The following is a 25,989-nucleotide window of genomic DNA, read 5'->3' on the forward strand; positions in this document are numbered from 1 at the left end:
ATGCTTAACGGCTTAGAATTGGGACTTCAAAGACATTTTGAACGTCATGGACCATATGAGATGTTCCAGGAGTTGAAGTTAATATTTCAAGCAAATACCCGAGTTGAGAGATATGAAGTCTCCAACAAGTTATATAGCTAAAAGATGGAGGAGAATCGCTCAACTAGTGAGCATGTGCTCAGATTGTCTGGTACTACAATCGCTTGAATCAAGTGGGAGTTAATCTTCCAGATAAGATAGTGATTGACAGAATTCTCTGGTCACCATCACCAAGTTAGTAGAACTTTGTGATGAGCTATAGTATGCAAGGGATGACGAAAACGACTCCCGAGCTTTTCATGATGATGAAATCGATGAAGGTAGAAATCAAAAAAAAGGAGCATCAAGTGTTGATGGTTGACAAGATCACTAGTTTCAAGAAAAGGGCAAAGGGAAAAAGGGGAACTTCAAGAAGAACAGCAAGCAAGTTGTTGCTCAAGTGAAGAAGCCCAAGTCTGGTCCTAAGCCTGAGACTAAGTGCTTCTACTGCAAAGGGACTGGTCACTGGAAGCAGAACTACCCCAAGTGATTGGCGGATAAGAAGGATGGCAAAGTGAACATAAGTATATTTGATATACATGTTATTGATGTGTACTTTACAAGTGTTTCTAGCAACCCCTCAGTATTTGATACTAGTTCAGTTGCTAAGATTAGTAACTCGAAATGGGAGTTGCAGAATAAACAGAGACTAGTTAAGGGTGAAGTGACGATGTGTGTTGGAAGTGGTTCCAAGATTAATATGATCATCATCGCACACTTCCTATACTTTCGGGATTAGTGTTGAACCTAAATAAGTGTTATTTGGTGTTTGCGTTGAGTATGAATATGATTTGATCATGTTTATTGTAATACGGTTATTCATTTAAGTAAGAGAATAAATTGTTGTTCTGTTTACATGAATAAAACCTTATATGGTTACACACCCAATGAAAATGGTTCATTGGATCTCAATCATAGTGATACACATATTCATAATATTGAAACCAAAAGATGCAAAGTTAATAATGATAGTGCAACTTATTTGTGGCACTGCCGTTTAGGTCATATTGGTGTAAAGCGCATGAAGAAACTCCATGCTGATGGGATTTTGGAATCACTTGATTATGAATCACTTGGTGCTTGCGAACCATGTCTTATGGGCAAGATGACTAAAGACTCCGTTCTCCGGAACAATGGAGCGAGCAACTGACTTATTGGAAATAATACATACTGATGTATGCGATCCGATGAGTGTTGAAGATCGAGGCGGGTATCGTTATTTTCTGACCTTCACAGATGATTTAAGTAGATATGGGTATATCTACTTGATGAAACATAAGTCTGAAACATTTGAACAGTTCAAAGAATTTCATAGTGAAGTGGAAAATCATCATGACAAGAAGATAAGGTTTCTATGATCTGATCGCGGAGACGAATATTTGAGTTACGAGTTTGGTCTTCAATTAAAACAATGTGGAATAGTTTCACAAATTCATGCCACCTGGAACACCACAGCATAATGGTGTGTCCGAACGTCATAACCGTATTTTATTGGATATAGTGCAATCTATGATGTTTCTTACCGATTTACCACTATAGTTTTGGGGTTATGCATTAGAGACAGTTGCATTCACGTTAAAAAAGGGCACCATCTAAATCCGCTGAGACGACACCGTATGAACTGTGGTTTGGCAAGAAACCAAAGTTGTCGTTTCTTAATGTTTGGGGTTGCGATGCTTATATGAAAAAGTGTCATCCTGATAAGCTCAAACCCAAATCGGAGAAGTGCATCTTCATAGGATACCCAAAAGAAAATGTTGGGTACACCTTCTATCACAGATCCGAAGGCAAGATATTCGTTGCTGAGAATGGATCCTTTCCAGAGAAGGAGTTTCTCTCGAAAGAAGTGAGTGGGAGGAAAGTAGAGAACTTGATAAGGTAATTGTACCTTCTCCCTTATTGGAAAGTAGTTCATCACAGAAATCTGTTCTTGTGACTACTACACCAATTAGTGAGGAAGCTAATGATGATGATCATGTAACTTCAGATCAAGTTACTACCGAATCTCGTAGGTAAACCAGAGTGAGATCCGCACCAGAGTGGTACGGTAATCCTGTTCTGGAAGTCATGTTACTAGACCATGACGAACTTGCGAACTATGAGGAAGTGATGATGAGCCCAGATTCCGCGAAATGGTTTGAGGCCATGAAATCTGAGATATGATCCATGTATGAGAACAAAGTATGGACTTTGATTGATTTGCCCGATGATCGGGAAGCCATAGAAAATAAATGGATCTTCAAGAGGAAGACGGACGCTGATAGTAGTGTTACTATCTACAAAGCTAGACTTGTCGAAAAAGGTTTTTGACAAAGTTCAAGGTGTTGACTACGATGAGAGTTTCTCACTCGTATCTATGCTTAAGTCTGTCCGAATCATGTTAGCAATTGCCGCATTTTAAGAAATCTGGCAAATGGATAACAAAACTGCAATCCTTAATGGATTTCTTAAAGAAGAGTTGTATATGATGCAACCAGAAGGTTTTGTCAATCCTAAAGGTGCTAACAAAATATGCAAACTCCAGCAATCCATCTATGGACTGGTGCAAGCATCTCAGAGTTGGAATATACGCTTTGATAAGTTGATCAAAGCATATAGTTTTATATAGACTTACGATGAAGCCTGTATTTACAAGAAAGTGAGTGGGAGCACTACAACATTTCTGATAAGTATATGTGAATGACATATTGTTGATCGGAAATAATGTAGAATTATTCTGCAAAGTACAAAGGAGTGTTTGAAAGGAGTTTTTTCAAAGAAAGACCTCGGTGAAGCTACTTACATATTGAGCATCAAGATCTATAGAGATAGATCAAGACGCTTGATAAGTTTTTACAATGAGTACATACCTTGACAAGATTTTGAAGTAAGTTCAAAATGGAACAGTCAAAGAAAGAGTTCTTGCCTGTGTAACAAGGTGTGAAATTGAGTAAGACTCAAAGCCCGACCACGACGGAAGATAGAAAGGGAGTGAAAGTCATTCCCTATGCCTCAATCATAGGTTCTATAAAGTATGTCATGCTGTGTACCTATTGTATACCCTACACTGATTTTGGCAAGGGAGTACAATAGTGATCTAGGAGTAGATCACTGGACAGCGGTCAAAATTATCCTTAGTTGAATAAGGATATGTTTCTCTATTATGGTGGTGACAAAAAGGTTCGTCGTAAAGAGTTATGTCGATGCAAGCTTTGACACAGATCTGGATGACTCTAAGTCTCGATCTAGATACATAATGAAAGTGGGAGCAATTAGCTAGAGTAGCTCCGTGCAGAGCATTGTTGACATAGATATTTGCAAAATACTTACGGATCTGAATATGACAGACCCGTTGACTAAAATTATCTCACAAGCAAAACATAATCACACCTTAGTACTCTTTGGGTGTTAATCACATAGCGATGTGAACTAGATTACTGACTCTAGTAAAACCTTTGGGTGTTGGTCACATATCGATGTGAACTATGGGTGTTAACCACATAAAGATGTGAACTATTGATGTTAGATCACATGGCGATGTGAACTAGATTATTGACTCTAGTGCAAGTGGGAGACTGAAGGAAATATGCCCTAGAGGCAATAATAAAGTTATTATTTATTTCCTTATTTCATGATAAATGTTTATTATTCATGCTAGAATTGTATTAAACGGAAACATAATACTTGTGTGAATACATAGACAAACTAAACGTCACTAGTATGCCTCTACTTGACTAGCTCATTGATCGAAGATGGTTATGTTTCCTAACCATAGACATGTGTTGTCATTTGATTAACAGGATCACATTATTAGGAGAATGATGTGATTGACATGACCCATTCCATTAGCTTAGCACCCGATCGTTTAGTATGTTGCTATTGCTTTCTTCATGACTTATACCTGTTCCTATGACTATGAGATTATGCAACTCCCGTTTGCCGGAGGAACACTTTGTGTGCTACCAAACGTCACAACGTAACTGGGTGATTATAAAGGTGCTCTACAGGTGTCTCCAAAGGTACATGTTGGGTTGGCGTATTTCAAGATTAGGATTTGTCACTCCGATTGTCGGAGAGGTATCTCTGGGCCCTCTCGGTAATGCACATCACTTAAGCCTTGCAAGCAATGCAACTAATGAGTTAGTTGCGAGATGATGTATTACGGAACGAGTAAAGAGACTTGTCGGTAACGAGATTGAACTAGGTATTGAGATACCGACGATCGAATCTCGGGCAAGTAACATACCGATGACGAAGGGAACAACGTATGTTGTTATGTGGTCTGACCGATAAAGATCTTCGTAGAATATGTGGGAGCCAATATGAGCATCCAGGTTCCGCTATTGGTTATTGACCGGAGACGTGTCTCGGTCATGTCTACATTGTTCTCGAACCCGTACGGTCCGCACGCTTAACGTTACGATGACAGTTTCATTATGAGTTTATATATTTTGATGTACCGAAGGTTGTTCGGATTCCCGGATGTGATCACGGACATGACGAGGAGTCTCAAAATGGTCGAGAAATAAAGATCGATATATTGGACGGCTATATTCGGACACCGGAAGCGTTCCGGGTGATTTCGGAGAAAACCGGAGTGCCGAAATGGTTACCGGAACCCCCCGGGGAAGTATTGGGCCTTTGTGGGCCTAAGGGGAGAGAGAGGGAAGCAGCCCAGGAGGTGGCGCGCCCCCTCCCATGGGGAGCCCGAATTGGACTAGGGGAAGGGGGCGCGGCCCCTCTTTCCTCTCCCTCTCCCTCTCTTTCCTTCCCCCTTCTCTCTTCCTAGTTGGACTAGGAAAGGGGAGTCCTACTCCTACTAGGAGGAGGACTCCCCCCTCCTTGGCGCGCCCCAAGGGCCGGCCGGCCTCCCCCTTGCTCCTTTATTTACGGGGGCAGGGGGCACCTCTAGACACACAAGTTGATCTTTGTGATCGTTCTCTTAGCTGTGTGCGGTGCCCCCCTCCACCATACTCCTCGATAATATTGTAGCGGTGCTTAGGCGAAGCCCTGCTACGGTAGAACATCAAGATCGTCACCACGCCGTCGTGCTGACAGAACTCTTCCCCGACACTTTGCTGGATCGGAGTCCGGGGATTGTCATCGAGCTGAACGTGTGCTAGAACTCGGAGGTGCCGTAGTTTCGGTGCTTGATCGGTCGGGTCACGAAGACGTACGACTACATCAACCGCGTTGTCATAACGCTTCCGCTTTCGGTCTACGAGGGTACGTGGACAACACTCTCCCCTCTCGTTGCTATGCATCACCATGATCTTGCGTGTGCGTAGAAAAGTTTTTTAAAATTACTACGTTACCCAACATGGCCATCTCCAACTCACGAGCGTGCAAGAGAGAAATCATGAGACAGTAATGATTTAATTTGGTTTTGCAATGTTTTTATTTTAAAAATAGTTGGTTTATCTTTGTAAAATAGTTATTTACATGAGAATTATTGAACAAAATAGTTTTTAAAGAGAAATTTGCATTCAAAAAGTCTTCATTCGTAACCAAGCTACGAGTTCACATTTGCTCTTTTTCCGCGTTTGAAAATTGATTGCAGTTTTACTTAACAAAGCAAAAAAATTGTTCATTTTTACCACAGCAAAAAGAAAAGAAATATCAGGGTGTTTTCTTTTTTTCATTACTAGCCTTTTTATTCATCTTTTTGGGCTGTTAGGGGCTGGGAAGGTGTTCAGGCTAGGGCTTTTATCATTCCGAACGAGTGGGTTCGACCGTTACCCCTCCCATACCGAACGAAACATTCGATCTGGGGTGCTCCCAAACCCCATATCGGGTCCTAAATTTAAATATATTTTTTGCCATCGCAATCCTCAATTGGCATGGCAAATTTTAGCTAAATATAATGGCAAATTTTCACTTTTATTGCCATGGCATTTCTTAATCTTTTTTATTTTCCATGGCAATTTTACAAATTTTCATGCCAAAATTACCTATATCTAAATGGAAAATATTTAACTATTATTGCCATGGAACTTTCACATTTATTTGCTTACCAATACTGCCTTGGAAAATTTACTTAAACCGCCTTGGTAATTTTTACTCTTTATTTTCCATTGGCTAAATTATCTATATCAACATGGGAACATGGAAAATTTCACTTTCATCTTTTTTCAAGGGATTTTTACTTACAAAGCAACTTGCCATGACATTTTTTCTGTGCCATTGCGTCTTTTTGTCCATGGCAAAATCTATTTTGTGAAAGACGAATGTCATTCTCTGGTTTGCATCAATGGGATTTTTTAGTTCTCAATTTCCCCCTTTTTAATGGCAATTTTTTTTTGCATAGCATAGCAAAGTCTGGTCTTTATTTCACAAGCTTAAAATATGTCTTTTAGTCACAGTACAAACTGGGCCATATTGGGCTCTGTGCTTTTACCCCTCTTGATAACCCCTCTTGCCCTCCCTCCTATATCATAAAAGCCGCCCGCACTCCATCGCCTCGCCGCCGTTCCCCGCAACCCCCTGTCCTCTGTCGACCCAATCTCACATCGATCACCCGGTGCTTCGTCCTCCTCTCCAGATCAAATCTTACGCCCGCTCGCCCGAGGTGAGCACATGCTTGTACATCCCGATCAGCCTGGAGTTCCGATTGGTTGGTAGGCGCTGGTTCGTAGGTCTCGGATCCAGCCAGCGTGGTCTCCCTCCGCCTCCGGAGTTGCTCGTTCCGATTGTGGTTGGTAGGCGCGGCGCGGCGCCGTCTTGTATCCTGCCTGCCTCTGGCTTTGAGTATTCATTCGTATGAGGAGGAACCTCGACTAGGATAGGATTTAATTAGTTAGGGTTTGTTTGTTTGGTAACACCACCTAGTTAGGGTTTGTTCGGTTATCCGTAATAAGGAATCAATCTGACGTTTTAGGGTTTAGGGTTTGCTTGGTTGTGGTCAGATTTTGGTTTCTCAAAAGGTGTATGAATTCTTCAACTGTGCCTGTACAGGATAGCTGGATAAGGTATTAATTTGGATGGAATTCATGCTATGTTGTTCGATTTCAGTTTATGCCTGCCAGAATGTTAAATTTTTTGTTTTATCAACTGTGTTTGAGCGTACTAGATTTTTTGTTGCATATTCATCTTCTTGCTCTGTTTGGATAGGTAACAATTAATATTTGGGATCCTAAAATATCTATGCACTGGCAGCACTTAACCTGCAGCTGCTGATTAATGTTGTAGTCATATGTGCTGCTTTCCAGCTCTCTTGTTTGGATAGGTATTTGGTTATCGTTTGTAAATGCTGGTTTGGTTTTCTGTGCTCACTATGCCCTTGCACATGGGATGCAATTTTTTTATTTCCCTTCTGTTTAGTTTATTGTTTCCTTTGATGGTGATGCAATTTTGTTGCTCACACAATAATACAATGAATGATGGCATCTCTATCTACTTTGAACCAAAATATATTATATTCCCCCCTCTGTTAATTATTTTTCTGTTTTGGGTATTCATTCATTTTGTTTAGTTGCCTATCAGTATAAATACATGGCTGGATTGCTTTCACTTCATATTAATAACTATTCTGTCGCACAATGCAAATATACATATGCTGTCCTAACTAATTAAGTAGAAGCTTGGATTGGTGCTGTATGGTCTCTTCCTGACATTAAGTCCTCCTCTGTTTGTGCTGTCTGTTTCTGCTGCTGCAGTCTTCTTCGCCGCCAAAAGGAAATGATGCTCTACAAAATCCACTCCCATGCCCAAATCCAAGACCTGCAGGCCCGCTCCGATGAGCTGGGCCACTCCAATAAGTCCATGCTTGTGAGTCTTGTCTCTCTGGAGTCGGTGCGCATAGCGCGCGAGTCGTATGCACTCCTCCGCCCGCTGATCATGGAGTCGAGGTCCTGGGAATGCCCGCAGGTGGATTCCCTCTCGGACGTGGCAGGCTTGTCGCTGGAAATCCAAAAGCTCGAGCATGATGTGTTACCCCAGCTCAAGCTTCAGGAGGGTAAGCTGGAACGGGGTGCCCTGGAAGCCCTCCTACTCATGAAGAACTCAGCAAGTAAGCTCTTACATTCGAGGAAGTGCTTTGAGGAAGCCTTGGGCGTATTGCTTGCCAAGGAGGATCTGGTCTCAGCCAAAGTCAAAAGGCCGAGCATGATGCTAAACGATACTGCTGTTCATGTACTCAAAGCTAACAACACTCGCTTGTTTAAGGAGCTTGTCCAGCTGGTCACCGATGTGTTGGAGACCCCGGTTCGTTTCTGTGATACTCGTAAGCATAAGTATTCTGATGAGTAGACTTATCAGCCAGCTCGAGGCTGTTGTGATGAGTATTTCTTAGGGGCGTGGCAAACAGTTTAGAATCAACCCTTTATGTTTGGATGTGTTATTAATGGATTTTAAATGATATGTATCTTGGGTAGTGTTTTCTCATTCTGTGCTAGTCGGGTACAACTTGCAATTACTTTCAGTTTTTTTTTTTGAGAAATACAGTCACATGGAGGTATTCGCTCTTTTTGGGAATATATGCCAAAAGAATATAGTATCTTAGAAAAGAAATCCCAAATATAAGTCTTTTAAGAGGTTTCACTAAAAGACTACATACGGATGAATATAGGAACGTGGATGGATTCACTCATTTTGCTCCGTATATAGTTTTCTACTAGTGAAATTTCTTAAAAGACATATATTTAGGAACGGGGGGATCTGTGAGTGTCCATGATTAAAGCTTTGCAAATACCATAAACAAAACATCACCTTGTACATATAAAGTGATGATTATTTTTACACTAACCGGTTTGGCAAGTAGTACTTCCTTCGTAAATAAAGAAACATAAGAGTGTTTGGATTATCATTTCTTTAGAGAGGGAGTAGTATATATATAGAATTGAATTAATAATCTCTACTCCTAAAGTATCAGTTGGTCGTCTCTGTTCATCGGTTAATTTTCGTCCCACCAACACCGATTTTTTTTCGTGCTCCCTCCCACCCAACCCCCGGGCCATCGAACAAAAAAAAAAGGGTTGGCTTAGCTATGCCCCACGAAGTCAAGGGGCCAAACATCCGATTGAAACAGAGAGAACCGGATGAAAAAAAATCTACGAAAAAAGACCTACGAAATTAAACCAGCGAAAAAAATGAATCGCACGCAGGTATACGAGCGATTCCTCCTTCCTTCGAACCACTCGCACGCTCGATCCCTTCGCCGCCGCCGCTCCATCCCTTCGCCCCCACCGCTCGATCCCTTCGCCGCCGCCCTCCCACATCAAAGCCGCCACCGATATGCCCTGCCGGATCTCGCCTCAGCCCCGCCGTCTTGTGATCTGGAGTTCACAGCCTCTGCCGCCGATATCCTCGCACGCGTTAGGGTTCCTGCGCCGCCGCCACACAGGAGCTCGTCGACCAGCCCAGCGTGCTGCTGCTCCGCGCTCGCTTCCCTCGTCGGTCGCCTTTGGACCCCTCGCTTCAGACTCCGCGCCAAGCCGCCGCCTCTTTGCCGAGAAAGAGGGCTCCCGATCTCCGCCGTGGTCGACCATCAGCGCGATTGGCAGAGCACCCAGCCCGTAGGCTCATCCCCTTCTTGGATCCACTCCGGCAGCGGCCATCATCGGTACGTTCCGCTCGTGATATATTGGTGTAGGATCATCCCCTTCTCTTTATCTAAAAAGGCTATTCTACATACGCCAAGGAGAAGATGCTCACCTTCTCGCCCCTGTTGGAAATATGCCCTAGGGCAATAATAAATTGGTTATTATTATATTTCCTTGTTCATGATAATCGTTTATTGTCCATGCTATAATTGTATTGATAGGAAACATAGATACATGTGTGGATACATAGACAACACCATGTCCCTAGTAAGCCTCTAGTTGACTAGCTCGTTGATCAATAGATGGTTACGGTTTCCTGACCATGGACATTGGATGTCGTTGATAACGGGATCACATCATTAGGAGAATCATGTGATGGACAAGACCCAATCATAAGCCTAGCACAAAGATCGTGTAGTTCGTATGCTAAAGCTTTTCTAATGTCAAGTATCATTTCCTTAGACCATGAGATTGTGCAACTCCCGGATACCGTAGGAATGCTTTGGGTGTGCCAAACGTCACAACGTAACTGGGCGGCTATAAAGGTACACTACGGGTATCTCCGAAAGTGTCTGTTGGGTTGGCACGAATCGAGACAGGGATTTGTCACTCCGTGTGACGGACAGGTATCTCTGGGCCCACTCGGTAGGACATCATCATATGCGCAATGTGACCAAGGAGTTGATCACGGGATGATGTGTTACGGAACGAGTAAAGAGACTTGCCGGTAACGAGATTGAACAAGGTATCGGATACCGACGATCGAATCTCGGGCAAGTACAATACCGCTAGACAAAGGGAATTGAATACGGGATTGATTAAATCCTCGACGTCGTGGTTCATCCGATGAGATCATCGTGGAACATGTGGGAGCCAACATGGGTATCAAGATCCCGCTGTTGGTTATTGACCGGAGAACGTCTCGGTCATGTCTGCATGATTCCCGAACCCGTAGGGTCTACACACTTAAGGTTCGATGACGCTAGGGTTATAAAGGAAGTTTGTATGTGTTTACCGAATGTTGTTCGGAGTCCCGGATGAGATCCCGAACGTCACGAGGAGTTCCGGAATGGTCCGGAGGTAAAGATTTATATATGGGAAGTCCTGTTTTGGTCACCGGAAAAGTTACGGGTTTTATCGGTAACGTACCGGGACCATCGGGAGGGTCCCGGGGGTCCACCAAGTGGGGCCACAAGCCCCAGAGGGTTGCATGGGCCAATTATGGGAGGGGACCAGCCCCAGGTGGGCTGGTGCGCCCCCCCCCACAAGGGCCCAAGGCGCCTAAGGAGAGGAGAGGGGGCAAACCCTAAGGGCAGATGGGCCTTAGGGCCCATACCTGGTGCGCCTCCCTCTCCCCCTCCACCTGGCCGCCACCCAGATGGGATTGGGGCTGGCTGCCGCCCCTAGGGTGGAACCCTAGAGGGGGCGCAGCCCCCTCCCTCTCCCCTATATATAGTTGAGGTCTTTGGGGCTGCCAACACAAGAGTTTTGACCTCTCCCTGGCGCAGCCCTGCATCTCTCTTTCCTCCTCTCCCGCGGTGCTTGGCGAAGCCCTGCAGGATTGCCACGCTCCTCCACCACCACCACGCCGTCGTGCTGCTATTGGATGGACTCTTCCTCAACCTCTCCCTCTCTCCTTACTGGATCAAGGCGTGGGAGACATCACCGGGCTGTACGTGTGTTGAACGCGGAGGTGCCGTCCGTTCGGCACTAGGATCTCAGGTGATTTGGATCACGACGAGTACGACTCCTTCAACCCCGTTCTCTTGAACGCTTCCGCTTAGCGATCTACAAGGGTATGTAGGTGCACTCTCCTTCCCCTCGTTGCTGGTTTCTCCATAGATAGATCTTGGTGACACGTAGGAAAATTTTGAATTTCTGCTATATTCCCCAACAGTGGCATCATGAGCTAGGTCTATTGCGTAGATTCTTTGCACGAGTAGAACACAAAGTAGTTGTGGGCGTTGATTTTGTTCAATATGCTTACCATTACTAGTCCAATCTTGATTTGGCGGCATTGTGGGATGAAGCGGCCCGGACCGACCTTACACGTACACTTACGTGAGACAGGTTCCACCGACTGACATGCACTAGTTGCATAAGGTGGCTAGAGGGTGCCAGTCTCTCCCACTTTAGTCGGATCGGATTCGATGAAAAGGGTCCTTATGAAGGGTAAATAGCAATTGACATATCACGTTGTGGTTTTGCGTAGGTAAGAACCGTTCTTGCTAGAAACCCATAGCAGCCACGTAAAACATGCAAACAACAATTAGAGGACGTCTAACTTGTTTTTGCAGGGTATGCCATGTGATGTGATATGGCCAAAAGGATGTGATGAATGATATATGTGATGTATGAGATTGATCATGTTCTTGTAATAGGAATCACGACTTGCATGTCGATGAGTATGACAACCGGCAGGAGCCATAGGAGTTGTCTTAATTTATTTATGACCTGCGTGTCAACATAAACGTCATGTAATTACTTTACTTTATTGCTAACCGTTAGCTATAATAGTAGAAGTAATAGTTGGCGAGACAACTTCATGAAGACACGATGATGGAGATCATGATGATGGATATCATGGTGTCATGCCGGTGACGATGATGATCATGGAGCCCCGAAGATGGAGATCAAAAGGAGCAAAGTGATGATGGCCATATCATGTCACTATTTGATTGCATGTGATGTTTATCATGTTTTTGCATCTTATTTGCTTAGAACGACAGTAGTAAATAAGATGATCCCTCATTAAAATTTCAAGAAAGTGTTCTCCCTAACTGTGCACCGTTGCGAAAGTTCGTCGTTTCGAAGCACCACGTGATGATCGGGTGTGATAGATTCTAACATTCACATACAACGGGTGTAATACAGATTTACACACGCGAAACACTTAGGTTGACTTGACGAGCCTAGCATGTACAGACATGGCCTCGGAACACAAGAGTCCGAAAGGTCGAGCATGAGTCGTATGGTAGATACGATCAACATGAAGATGTTCACCGATGATGACTAATCCGTCTCACGTGATGATCGGACACGGCCTAGTTGACTCGGATCATGTAATCACTTAGATGACTAGAGGGATGTCATTTCTTTAGAGAGGGAGTAGTATATATATAGAATTGAATTAATAATCTCTACTCCTAAAGTATCAGTTGGTCGTCTCTGTTCATCGGTTAATTTTCGTCCCACCAACACCGATTTTTTTTCGTGCTCCCTCCCACCCAACCCCCGGGCCATCGAACAAAAAAAAGGGCTCACTTAGCTATGCCCCCACGAAGTCAAGGGGCCAAACCTCCGATCGAAACAGAGAGAACCGGATGAAAAAAAACCTACGAAAAAAGATCTATGAAATTAAACCAGCGAGAAAAACGAATCGCACGCAGGTATACGAGTGATTCCTCCTTCCTTCGAACCACTCGCACGCTCGATCCCTTCGCCGCCGCCGCTCCATCCCCCACCGCTCGATCCCTTCGCCGCCGCCCTCCCACATCAAAGCCGCCACCGATATGCCCTGCCGGATCTCGCCTCAGCCCCGCCGTCTTGTGATCCGGAGTTCACAGCCTCTGCCGCCGATATCCTCGCACGCATTAGGGTTCCTGCGCCGCCGCTACATAGGAGCTCGTCGACCAGCCCAGCGTGCTGCTGCTCCGCGCTCGCTTCCCTCGTCGGTCGCCCTTGGACCCCTCGCTTCGGACTCCGCGCCAAGCCACCGCCTCTTCGCCGAGAAAGAGGGCTCCTGATCTCCGCCGTGGTCGACCTGTTAGGTTGATCTCTCCACCAATGGGCCCAACGGCTCATTGCGCCCTTGACCCACGCCCTGATCGGGAGCGTCCAGCCCAAGCAAGGCTGGTGGGCCCCTATCACGCAGTGCTATAAAGAGGAGGTGGGGACCAGGGGCACAGGGTACGAGGTTCGTCGCCGCCACTGTTCCCCACTCCTAACCCTAATCCGATCCAGAGGGAGGCACTGAAGCGATGGGAAGCGCCACCAGCCACTTCATCGTCACCCTCTACACCAACCGTCGCTGCCCGTGCGCAGACCATCACTGACGAACCAGCGATGGCCGGAAGGCTAAGGTAGACACCCAAACAGAGAAGATATGCCACCGATCTACTCCTAGTCGATCCAGTAAGTCTATCAATGGTATCAGGCCATGTAGGCTAAGAATTTTGGTACAAAGTGCATACACAGAAAGAACATCCCTCTCTCCCCACCCCTCCCCAAAGAACCCTAGCAGGGCAGAGACAAACAACAAAAAGAAAGCAAAAAGTTCACCGGCAGAGGGCCCAGGCCCCCGCCGGCAAAGTGCGCCGCCACTCCGGCCGCGCCAGTTCCTCTCGATCCGAACGGGCATCGGCTAGCCGAGCCGTCCGGACGAAGAACAACCCCGCAAGGGGCAAAGGGCACTGCGACCAATCCGCTCGACAGCGGCGCGCTCACCGCAAGGTGGACGCGCAGCCGGCGAGGGGGAAGGCCACGGCGCCGCTGCCGTTCGCTCTGCCGTCGTCGAACTCGAATGGGAGCAAAGGAGGCAGCAGGATCTCTCTCTCTCTCGCCGGGGTGGTGGTGGATGTAAAAAAGAGAACGGGAAAGGGAAGGGGGGGCTCGCGCAGCCGCATCCCTCTCTGCCACTAGATGCGGTGGACGGAGGGAGAAAAGGAAGAAGGAATGAAAGGGGAAAAAGAAGGCAGCCAGGCTCGCGCGACGCAGCGCAGTGGTCGGTCGACACCGTTGCCGGCGTCCAGGGCACGGCACGGTGGCCCGGCGTTCGGGATAGAGCGAGAGTCACGAGAGGGAGGTGAGCGGCGCACACGGGGGAAATGAGCGAGGGTTTTCCCCTCGGCAGCGTCGCCAGCTGGTTTTAATCCAGCGAGATGCACGGGCCACCGTCAGATCGCGTTTGACGACCAAGATAGAAAACCTAAGGAGGAGCGGGCCTTTTTGGGCCAAAAGAGGCTGAGGCCAGCAGCAGTATGGGCGTTGCCGCGCGAGCTGGGCCGAGGCCGCAGCCGCGCGCTGGGCCAGCTGCAATTTTTTTTAGTAGTTTTATGTCCAGTTATTTTTGGGCAGATTTACTATAGCTTTTCTATACAAATTTTTCCAACGAAAAGTTTGTTTTGGAAAATAGAAAAAAAAGGGTAAACAGAAAAGTTCTGAAAATGAAAATAGAAAATTTTCAGAAAAAGAAAAGTTCATGAATTTTATAAAGAAATTTAAAAGTTCATGATTTTTTTATTTGGTCAAATAAAAGTTTCTATAAAGAATATAAAGTCCATGAATTTTTTATTCATGTTTTCCGCTGCAAAATAAAGAAAAGTGCTCTTTTAAGAGAAAAAGAAAATTCTTATGAATAGAATATTGTAAAGTTTCGCTGCAAAATAAAAGTTTTATTCTCCAATTAAATTGGAACCAACAGGAAAATTTAATTAGAAGAACGGTTTTGAGAGAAGTTTTTTCACTTGTGGGTGAAATCAGATTCATATAGTTTCTGCTATGACAGTAGAAAGATATTTGATTAAAGGTTAATTATGGTATTGTTATTTTCTGACCAACGGTGATGATGACGATATTATAATTCTATGAGTCTTATGTTCAAAGCTTAAATCTCTGATAAAAGTTGTATCAAAATTTTCAGAGAACAGATAAAAGATCAAGAAATGCTCTTGAACAAGAGAACTGTATATTTATTGTTCCCGCTGTAATAAAGTTGGTGATGATGGTTATTTCTTAACAAAGTTGTTTAATAGACATACTATGAAAAAAAAGTTTATACTATCATCACATTGTTTATGAGTTATATGCATTATTTTCATTTCCGCCCAACGGTGATATGGAATTAATGTAGAAGGATGATGTTTTGTTCTAATTCTGCCCAACGGTGATTTAGAATATAAAAGAAAGTTTTAAAAGTTTAATGTGCATATTTTTTAACTAGTAAACATGGGGTTATTTTTATGCTCATTATTGTTGATTATTGGTTAAGTTTTCTCAGACTAAAAGTTTTCCATGCCTTCATTCGTGAAAGCGAATGGCTGGGTACTTGTGACCCGAGAGATGACCAAGAAAGGTCAACGTAAGGGAGTATGTTCTCTCTAGAGAATGGCTTCAAAAGAAAAGAGATATATAATTGAGAGTCTTGCTCGACGATGTCTTCATGTACTCTCCATGGAAAAAGAATTCTCATCTTCTATGAGATGCAATAAGTGAGATGCGTGATTAATTTGACCAACGTCGGATTAAGCATGTGTATTAAAGAATATTCGGATTTACTCCTAAATTTGATGATTTAATATGTATTCAAAAGAGCCAATTCTGGCATTTATGTCCCTTACAGGGAATTACCCGCATGGCGGGAAAAGATGATTATGATAAAACCAGCATGGCAGGAAAAGTCTGGGAAAATCCCTGCGTAACCCGTATGGCGGGAAATTTTCTCAGACTTATCATGTATGACAGGAGAAAAACATGATGACTCATGTGCTTTTAATGTGTCCCATTCTGGGAGAAAAGTATGGAGTAGCTATTATGCCTTCCTCGTATCGACCGTACATCTTATGTGTAACGGTCATTAAGCGCTCAATAAATCCGAAGAGAACAAAAGTTACAGACGAACCTGAAGATAAGAATGATATGCAAGTGTGACTTGCAAAAGTACTAATGATAAAGAACTCTGTTGAGTTTCTGAAATGGAATAAGGAAAAGGTACTCCCATACCAGTTAACAGATAACTTCATTACATATGAAGTAATCAAATAAATGAAGTAGATACTCAAAGTTTCCTCAATTCACAAGAGTTGTGAATGGTTTTTCGAAATTGTGGCAGAAAAGTTCTTGCCACATTTCGAGGGGGAGAAAGAAATATGAGATACCCATTAATGAAGAATGTGATCGTCTGGGGGAGTACGATGATCATAATAATACCCCTAAAGAAAAGAAATAGTTGTATTCCTGGATCTTTTGCAGTTCCGAAAGCAGACTAAGGAATACTAAGACGATGCTTAAAGTGCCATAAAGAAGAAAATTTTAACAGAATAAACCCAAATAATAAATTTTAAAGATACGCCATTCTTAGTGAAAATGGAGTAATCTGGAGGAGCATGGTATGAAGATACCAAGACTCAAATAGATTGTATCTGGGGGAGCATGTTGTATGACCTATACAACACCCGTTGTTAGCTCTATAAAGGAGGAATGATTAAACATGGATCTTGTGATAAAGGTCCCTGTAAAACCTATTGCCTCTTGGAAATGAAAGACTATAAAATAATTTGCCTCTTGGCAATGACAGAGCAACAACAGCCCCATATGAAAGAAGTGCTAGTACCTGAGACTCAGATGGTCTCAAGGAATGAGAAAATCAGATACTTCTAATTACTATAAAGTCTATGTTAGTGAAATTCAAATGGAGGTTGATCCCACCTCATTTAAAGCGCTCAATCGAGCTTTGAGAAGTGTCTGCTTATCTAAATGATAAGAGACTATGTGAGATGAAAATTGGTGAATTCTGACGATGTTCGGGACTCATAAGTAATTTCCTATGGAGCCAAAACAGTAGGCTGTTAAGAGTCAACAAGGACAATGTGACTCCAAAGTAAATACGTAAAGGTGTAAAACACGACTTAAATCGAAAGGTTTTTGCGGGTTTACACTGAATAGATTACAATAAGTGTTGGTAGCACATCATGATCTGAGTTACATCAGATGAAAGATATTATAATTTGAGTTATATCAGATGAAAAAGTAAAGAACACAGGGGATACTGCCTGAAGAAGTCTTTTATGGACTAAAGCAATCAAATGTTGTTTTGGGTTAAAGAAAATGCGAGGACAATTGTATTCGTGCAAAGTTATAGAATGGGAAATTCATTTCCTAATCATGTGCATGTGGATGACATCCTACTTGCTAGTGGTGATGTCAACCTACTGCAGGAGGAGAAAAGAAGTTCTTGTCCTCAAATTTCAAAAGAATGTTCTCGGTAGAGTGTCTCTCGTTATAAGTATCGAGATTCACGAAGAAAAGAATAAAAGGGGGTATTAGGGATGTCGAATGGACATGCTAAGAAAGGTCTCTAAAGTATGCATGCGAGAAAACCTACGCCTGTTCTTACAGTCAAGGGTAATGGAAGTGGAAGCTATGGTGTTCCAAAAGTTGACGAGAAAAGATTCAAACATATATGGTACCATATGCTTTAGCTGTTGGAAGCTCAATATATTGCCCTGACACAGTTCACATATCCGGGTTGTTTTGGCAATGTCCAGTCCATATATAGATCACTGGAATGGAGACAAAGATATCGGCCTCATGCTGAAAGAAATAAGTGCTCTCAAAAGATTGTGAGTACAAAGACATGACTTGTGAAATGTATAGCGAAATCCACAATTGTCGCTAACTTTCATACTTGGAGGTTTTTGTGTGGAAAAGCTTCAAAGAATGAAACAATTATCTTCAATGTGATGCAAAGATATTTTATAGCTTGATATGAGGCTGAGGGACAGGCAAAATGGTTAAGGAGACCTGTACCCGAAGTTGATAATGGTTGACAACAGTGATAACTATTAGTCTTTCGCTCCTGTGACAACGGGTCAAGTGTTGGTGCCAAACACATTGACACAAAGTTATACGTTGTTAAGGAGAAAGTCCGGAATTATGTTGAAATGCTTGGAGCATGAAAGCAACAGACAAGTATTTGCAGATCTGCTTATTAAAGGCTTACCGCCCAGTGTGTTCGGAGAACACACAGTCGACATGGGTTTTATGGTATAGTCTAACATTTCCGGACAATAAAAGGGCCCAAGGTTAAAGAAACTGTTTCAAAACAGAAGAGTGTGTTGTGGGTGTTGATTCTATCGGGATAGACCGTGATGATGAGACATGCTCTACATGCAAATCTGTGATGGAACGAGTACTTTGAAAAGAGTTATTTCGAAGTACAAAGTTAAAAGTATATGATGAGATCAAGGGGGAGAATGTTAGGTTGATCTCTCCACCAATGGGCCCAACGGCTCATTGGGCCCTTGACCCACACCCTGATCGGGGGCGTCCAGCCCAAGCAAGGCTGGTGGGCCCCTATCGCGCAGTGCTATAAAGAGGAGGTGGGGACCAGGGGCACAGGGTACGAGGTTTGTCGCCGCCACTGTTCCCCACTCCTAACCCTAATCCGATCTAGAGGGAGGCACTGAAGCGATGGGAAGCGCCACCAGCCACTTCATCGTCACCCTCTACACCGACCGTCGCTGCCCGTGCGCAGACCATCACCGACGAACCAGCGATGGCCGGAAGGCTAAGGTAAACACCCAAACAGAGAAGATATGCCACCGATCTACTCCTAGTCGATCCAGTAAGTCTATCACGACCATCAGCGCGACGGGCAGAGCACCCAGCCCGTAGGCTCATCCCCTTCTCCGATCCACTCCGGCAGCGGCCATCATCGATACGTTCCGCTCGTGATATATTGGTGTAGGCTCATCCCCTTCTCTTTATCTAAAAAGGCTATTCTACATATGCCGAGGAGAAGATGCTCACCTTCTCGCCCCTCCCCCTACCGTGATGTACGTGGATGAATCCGACGGCAACGAGGACGACCTCGTAGGATCCAGCCACGGTTGTGCGGAATTTCGCGGGGACGGATCTACCCGGCCTCTCGTCCTATCTGCCGCTGGTAGAGGCATCCATGTCCGATGGTGTGAATTTTGGCTGGTTCCATGAGCACTTCGTTCCCTGCCGTGTAGTCTTCGTTGATTCGGGAAGATGGTGGTTGTCTGTTTAGCCATTTCAATCTGCTATTGATCATGCTCATTCTTGTTATATTCAGTTATATTGGAAACACCATCTGATTCAGTTATATTCTTGATCATGCTCATGCTCATCCTTATTCAAATAAGAATACTTCTGTTTGGAGAGCTCGGGCGTCAGCTGTGTGGAAGCACCAGTTGATTTGTAACTGGTCGGAAGGTGAGCTTCTCATACTCGCTGCCGTCGAAGCACGGCACCTCGCCGCCACTTATGTTGCGTGTTGTTGTGCTGTAGGTCCTTGGGGTTGGTTGCGGCAACTCGCGACTCGAAGACATTTCGTGCATGTGCTCCCCTGCGCTTGGTGACCAATACATCTACTCCGTCGTGAACATGTGCTTCGTGTCATACAGGTCGCCGCCAAGGGTGAGCTCGTGCAGCGGTACAGGTATAGATGTGCATCCCATAAGGGCAGCTACAGTTTCTTTCATAAAGTTATTTGTGTGAGTGCCCTGCATATTGAAGTAAACTGGATCGGCTAATCTTGAGTTCCTCTACCAAGTTATATTACTTCGACAAGAAAAGGTGCAGAAAGACCATATAAAGTACTCTGGTGACTCTCTCAATTGAAATAGAATTTTTTTAGATGCGTGAAACATGCACAACGATTTGCTCTATTGAGTCTATGTATGTTGAACTAGCACTCGAATTATAGCTCATGCCGGTATACTAATTTTCTCTTTCTCATATCAGCTCTCCTTCCTTTTGTCCATTTTTCTTCACTACTACCTGAAGGAAACTGTACTGGATAGCAGCCTATCATATATAGTTACATGTACCGAGTGATTTAGCTTCATTTTAATGATACTATCAACAACTAACTACTGCTGCGACATATTTGATGCAACCTGTAAAATATTTTTTGTTTAATTTCAGCATATCATTTATATACTGAAGTCTCTTCTGGACATGTTGTCTAATTGCGTCATGTATGTTAGATATTTGTTCTATAATACTTGCCATTGACTATTTTCTTTTATTTAGGTTATGTGCATTATTGATCAGCCAATCTTGAGAGAGAGATGGGTTGGCGTGAATGGGAAGAAAACTACATTGAATGGACAAGAAGTATGCCCTCAACTTTTTCATGGTACTCCCTCCGTCCGGAAATACTTGTCATCAAAATGGATAAAAGGGAATGTAATCTCTTTTTATCCATTTTGATGACAAGTATTTTCGGACGGAGGGAGTATGTCTTACTTATTGTTCTTGTGATTTTTCCATCAGTTTCACTTTACATTTCTTCTTTGCTTTTTCATGGCATCGGGATGCCCACTGCCGACGGCGCTGCGTTGCTACCAAAGGGGCACCCTGCCGCGGCCGGGGACTCGCTGCCGTCGAAGCACGACACATTTCCGTCACGTATCTTGGGTGTTGTGGTGCTGCAGGTCCTTGGGCTTGGGTGCGGCAACTCGAGACTCGAAGATGATCTTCTGTGGTAGGGCGTCGCCGGCGGCGGCGGCACCTGTATAGACCGTCTCGGTGTGACAGAAGAGTTCGGAGTTCACTCCGAGAAAGAATTGCTTTGCATGTACATTTGCTGAAAGACTGATGTGCTGAACTTTCGATGATTTCGATTGGTCTCTAACATAACCTTTCCTCTTTTTGTTGATATGTCCAAAAGAGATCCTTATTTCACCTTTTGTTTATAGGTATTCAACTTGAGGAATTTCATACTTTTGGAGTGGAGCTATCAAATATATGTGTGCTCGATGTTGGTGTTTTAATCCGGATCTCTTGCTGAAGGTGCTCGATGTTGGTGTTTGAATACTGCTACCGTACTTCAAGGTCTGTAGCAGCTCTTACAATGGATTCTTTTTAATGATAGTACAATTTATTTTTGTTTCGATTTGGTATTGTTGTTCTGTTCACTTAACCCATTCTGTAGCAGCAGCTTTTCATGTCGTTTCCTCGCCAACAAATGTCATAATTTATCACATACGTGTGCAAATGGTTTTTTGGCTATAGTATGAGTATATGGTTCAGAGAAGTTCGGTCAGATGCAAAGCATGCTTAGCATCTCATAGTCGTAGGCTATTCCTTTTAAAATTGAAGCCATCCAGGTTTTCAATTATGGAGATGATTTGGAAACTCAGCATAGAAAATTATTTACTCTAATGCAAATTACACATATTAAGGCCTTTATTCTTTTATATTAAGGAATCCAGTGCAAGCATTAGCCCATCTTTAGCTGCTCATAAGCAGTATCAGTGATATATATATATAAGTACACTCTTGCTAAGATTAATCTTTGATATATATAATTCATTGCCTGGATATAGTTTGCTTTGAATGTTTTTTTGCTCTTTAGTCTATGAAGAATTGCAAGGAGGAGGATAATAGAGCAGCAACCAGAGCTGACAATTGGCCTGTAAATGCAGCAAAGTTCTCCTAGAGGTGTGATGTTGGTGGTGATTTTCTTATATGGGGATATGGATGTGGCGGGTCTATGGGCACCATGCTGACGCAGAGAAGGAGGTGCAGGTAGCGGGGCGCTTGAGGTGAGGTGGCTGCAGGGTCGCTCGAGAAGAACAGGCTCATAAGCACCACCTGGATGCCTTCGTCATCAGCAATGTGGACAAGGTGCAAAAGGGATATCTCCCTTACCTCTTATTCAGCCTGGAAAATTATGCAATGTTTGGTTTGGCAGATTTAACAGTCGCTGGTTTGGAAATTTGTTACGTATAGAAGTATAGGAATAACATGACTAATATTTATTGAATTTATAGAGTTATTGTTTTTTTCTACAAAGTCAGTTGTCACATTAGAAGAACATCGTCTAAAATCTTGACAACATAAAGGAGCATAGAGTTAATAGATTATGAAATCCTGTAGTGCATCAGATGCACCCTTCACTAATTTTTGAACACATTTATATTATCCAGGTTCCGACCTCATTCCCTGTGATGTTTGTCTTTTTTATGTGGGCGAGGAAAACATTTTTAGGAGTGATACTCCCAAACTTTGATTTCTTGGTTGTCGAATCATGGTGCTGATTAGATTTTACTTAACCTTAATTAATCTATTTATATTGCGGCTTTGTCTTTTAGCTCATCTTTTAGTTTCTCTTCTCCACTTAACACAAGATTTTATTGTAGGCTACCAAGTACAGTTATACCACTTATACTCTTTCTTTCTGATTATGCAAAGCTTGATCTATACTCATTGAACTTTGTTAGATAGTAGGCCCCCCTATTAGTGTGCCTGAATATAATTGTTTCTCCGTGTTTATAGTATCTTAGTCCAGTAGAATGAATGTTCTCGAGTAATTAGAGGTAGTTGGATCAAGTGAATGTCTGAATACCACTAAAATCGAAATCATAATTAAAAAATACTGACCTTTTTCTTCAGGGCGTCTGTTCCTCCTCCCATGGTCAGCACCACCACCTACTCTGAATCTCCGATCAGAATAGTATGAACTATTAAATAGGGAACTTAATGCTTATCATTGTTGATGTACATATGTACAACTAACAATGTGTGTGCTGCAACCAGCTTACTTTATTCCTTACTGAAATTTATCTTGATTTATTTCACATCAGATAGTTCTGAACCTAGATGATCTCAATTAAGGTCATTGAAATTTGTTAAATTATTTTTATCCGCTCTTCTGAACGAGCGTATACTATGATCTGATTTGTATATCATATTACTGAGGCAGCGCTGGGCCATGTTGTGGTGAGAACATACGAGAGATAATTGGGGTGTGTGGCTGATTGCTTCATATGCTGCTAATCATATATGTAGACTGCTGATTGCTCCTGATATACAGTGTCGATTGCAGCTGATAGTAGGATTGTACTCAATTTGATAGGTAAAGTGGGATGGCGGGATTGTATAGTGCTCATAAGCCAGTCCGGGCATTGTCCTTCCTCGAATGAATCTGAGACTACTCCTCATATGTTAATCAGTTGCTCCTCCCTAGCTTTGGTTTGGTCTGAACTTCAAAGTTTTCATCCATTCAACGTTGATTCAGTCAAAGATCTCTTGGAAAAATTATTTCGACAAGATTCACTCTATAATGTTGTTATCATTGTCCTCTGGAATATAAGGAAGCGCAAAAACTCCAAGGTCTCCTGGGATGTTTTTGAGGAATTGCACATTACTGCTAGCAAGATTGCTGCTGATTGATACCATGGTCCAACAGGTATTCACACGAAATTAATAAATGGCACCTTACGGATTGGAGTACTCCACTGTATCACCTATCTGGGAGATTTTAATTTTTTCCTTCTATTATTTCTCTTAATCCCTGTGTACTCATTGGACTTTGTATAGTTCTCAGTTTTATGAAGTGGTTCAGGCTGGCGTAAGCCGCCATAGTCCCAGTAAAAAAAGGCTACAAGCTTCGCTTCGGCCTTTCGGAACTGAATATTATGTAGTTTTATTGAGATTATTGATAGTGCTTCTCTACTATCAAAGAAGGTAATAGTCTCTTATGTGTTTCTTTTTGTCCATTTGAATGCACTCCATTTTTTAGTGTATTAATTAACATCAAACCTCCCATTCTTTCTAGAGTGCTGATGTATTATTATTTTCAGCTTAACACATTTAACTTCCTATAGATTTCATGGTTTATGCAGATTAACCGAGCTAAGAACTTTTGTGAAGCTAAAGCTGGTGTTAAGATGAACGCCGCTATGTATATATTTGAAACAGTTAGATACATGCTTGACAGACTATATAGGGGTGATCAAAACCATGCAAAGCATTATGGGACAAGTTTCTCTACCTTAAATAAGTGTGCGTTCTCTCGTGTTTACTATTCGTTTAAGGGTCATCAACCCGTGTATTTATTTTCATTGACCAAGTTTTAAATTTTTCTTCAGTAGTGTTCATTGTGCAGTTCTAGATTGTTAAGAGAGTAGAGTTTATTGATTTATTACATGGAGAGACCAGAAGTGTCGTAGTGGTCTTGACATAATTGCTAACATTTTCTACTAGACAAAGTTTAATTGCACTAAATACAAATTAGAACATGCATAGACATTTATCTTCTTTCTACAGAATGGTTAGTGTAAACGTACTTTGAGTTGTACATGATTCTGTATCTGACCATTTTATCTCATATGTTGATGTGGTTGCAGATATGAACTTCAAATTATCCTGCAATGTATTGACTGCTCAGAGCTAACTTGACTACGCCAGTTTTCTTTTATGGCTCAAAGTAGTTAGTGTCCCCCCTTACTATGAGAGAGGTACTACTTCAAACATCTCTTCTTAATGTTTTATGTCATGGCATACAGTATGAGGGAGTGTTAGTTGGCTTGACTTTCGTGGCACTCATTTCGAGACTAGTCGTCCAATATATCAATCTTTATGTCTCGACCATTTCGAGACTCCTCGTCATGTCCGTGATCACATCCGGGACTCCGAACAAACTTCGGTACATCAAAACTTATAAACTCATAATAAAACTGTCATTGTATCGTTAAGCGTGCGGACCCAACGGGTTCGAGAACTATGTAGACATGACCTAGAACTATTCTCGGTCAATAACCAATAGCGGAACCTGGATGCCCATATTGGTTCCTACATATTCTACGAAGATCTTTATCGGTCAAACCGCATAACAACATACGTTGTTCCCTTTGTCATCGGTATGTTACTTGCCCGAGATTCGATCGTCGGTATCCAATACCTAGTTCAATCTCGTTACCGGCAAGTCTCTTTACTCGTTATGTAATGCATCATTCCGTAACTAACTCATTAGCTATATTACTTGCAAGGCTTATAGTGATGTGCATTACCGAGAGGGCCCAGAGATACCTCTCCGACAATCGGACTGACAAAACCTAATCTCGAAATACGCCAACCCAACATCTACCTTTGGAGACACCTGTAGTACTCCTTTATAATCACCCAGTTACATTGTGACGTTTGGTAGCACCCAAAGTGTTCCTCCGGTAAACGGGAGTTGCATAATCTCATAGTTTCAGGAACATGTATAAGCCATGAAGAAAGCAATAGCAATATACTAAATAATCAAGTGCTAGGCTAACGGAATGGGTCATGTCAATCACATCATTCTCGTAATGATGTGATCCCATTAATCAAATGACAACACATGCCTATGGTTAGGAAACATAACCATCTTTGATTAATGAGCTAGTCAAGTAGAGGCATACTAGTGACGTTATGTTTGTCTATGTATTCACACATGTATCATGTTCCCGGTTAATACAATTCTAGCATGAATAATAAACATTTATCATGATATGAGGAAATAAATAATAACTTTATTATTGCCTCTAGGGCATATTTCCTTCATCTCCTCCCCTGCTCGGTCTACCCCACATGCATGGCGTATAACATCCTCTAGCCCCAACTGCCGCCAAACCTCTCTAGCCTTATGGCATCAAAATAGTACATGACACACATCTTCTGCTCCTTGTTTACATGCAGGACACGGCGGCCGGACTGGGATGTGTCTATTAGCAAGAACCATTTTGCATGGCAGTGTTCCGTGTAAGGTTCTCCAAAGAAATTTTTTAACTTTCGCCAGACAATTCAGTTTCCAAACCTTTTCCCATGTTGGGTTAGCACTAGTGGCTCCCAAACCATGTGTCCTCTTCAATTTACGGCCATGCTGAAAGTA

At 43.0% G+C, this 25,989-nt stretch overlaps 1 protein-coding gene and 1 long non-coding RNA gene across 2 annotated transcripts; both read left to right on the plus strand.

Annotated features, from left to right (window-relative positions):
• Positions 1-6,499: 6,499 nt before the first annotated feature.
• On the plus strand, positions 6,500-8,439 carry LOC123089840 (uncharacterized). Its single transcript, XM_044511407.1, has 2 exons — positions 6,500-6,625; positions 7,713-8,439. Exon 2 carries the CDS (start codon positions 7,735-7,737, stop codon positions 8,302-8,304), a length of 570 nt encoding a protein of 189 aa, XP_044367342.1. The 5' UTR covers positions 6,500-6,625; positions 7,713-7,734; the 3' UTR covers positions 8,305-8,439.
• A 12,372-nt stretch (positions 8,440-20,811) lies between these two features.
• On the plus strand, positions 20,812-23,350 carry LOC123089841 (uncharacterized). The gene is made up of 5 exons (XR_006442390.1): positions 20,812-20,971; positions 21,044-21,179; positions 21,703-21,788; positions 21,876-21,974; positions 23,206-23,350. It is a non-coding gene; the product is annotated as an uncharacterized lncRNA (long non-coding RNA).
• Positions 23,351-25,989: the final 2,639 nt, after the last annotated feature.

The sequence above is a fragment of the Triticum aestivum genome, chromosome 4B (genome assembly GCF_018294505.1).
Source record: "Triticum aestivum cultivar Chinese Spring chromosome 4B, IWGSC CS RefSeq v2.1, whole genome shotgun sequence".
In the NCBI taxonomy this organism is placed as follows: domain Eukaryota; kingdom Viridiplantae; phylum Streptophyta; class Magnoliopsida; order Poales; family Poaceae; genus Triticum; species Triticum aestivum.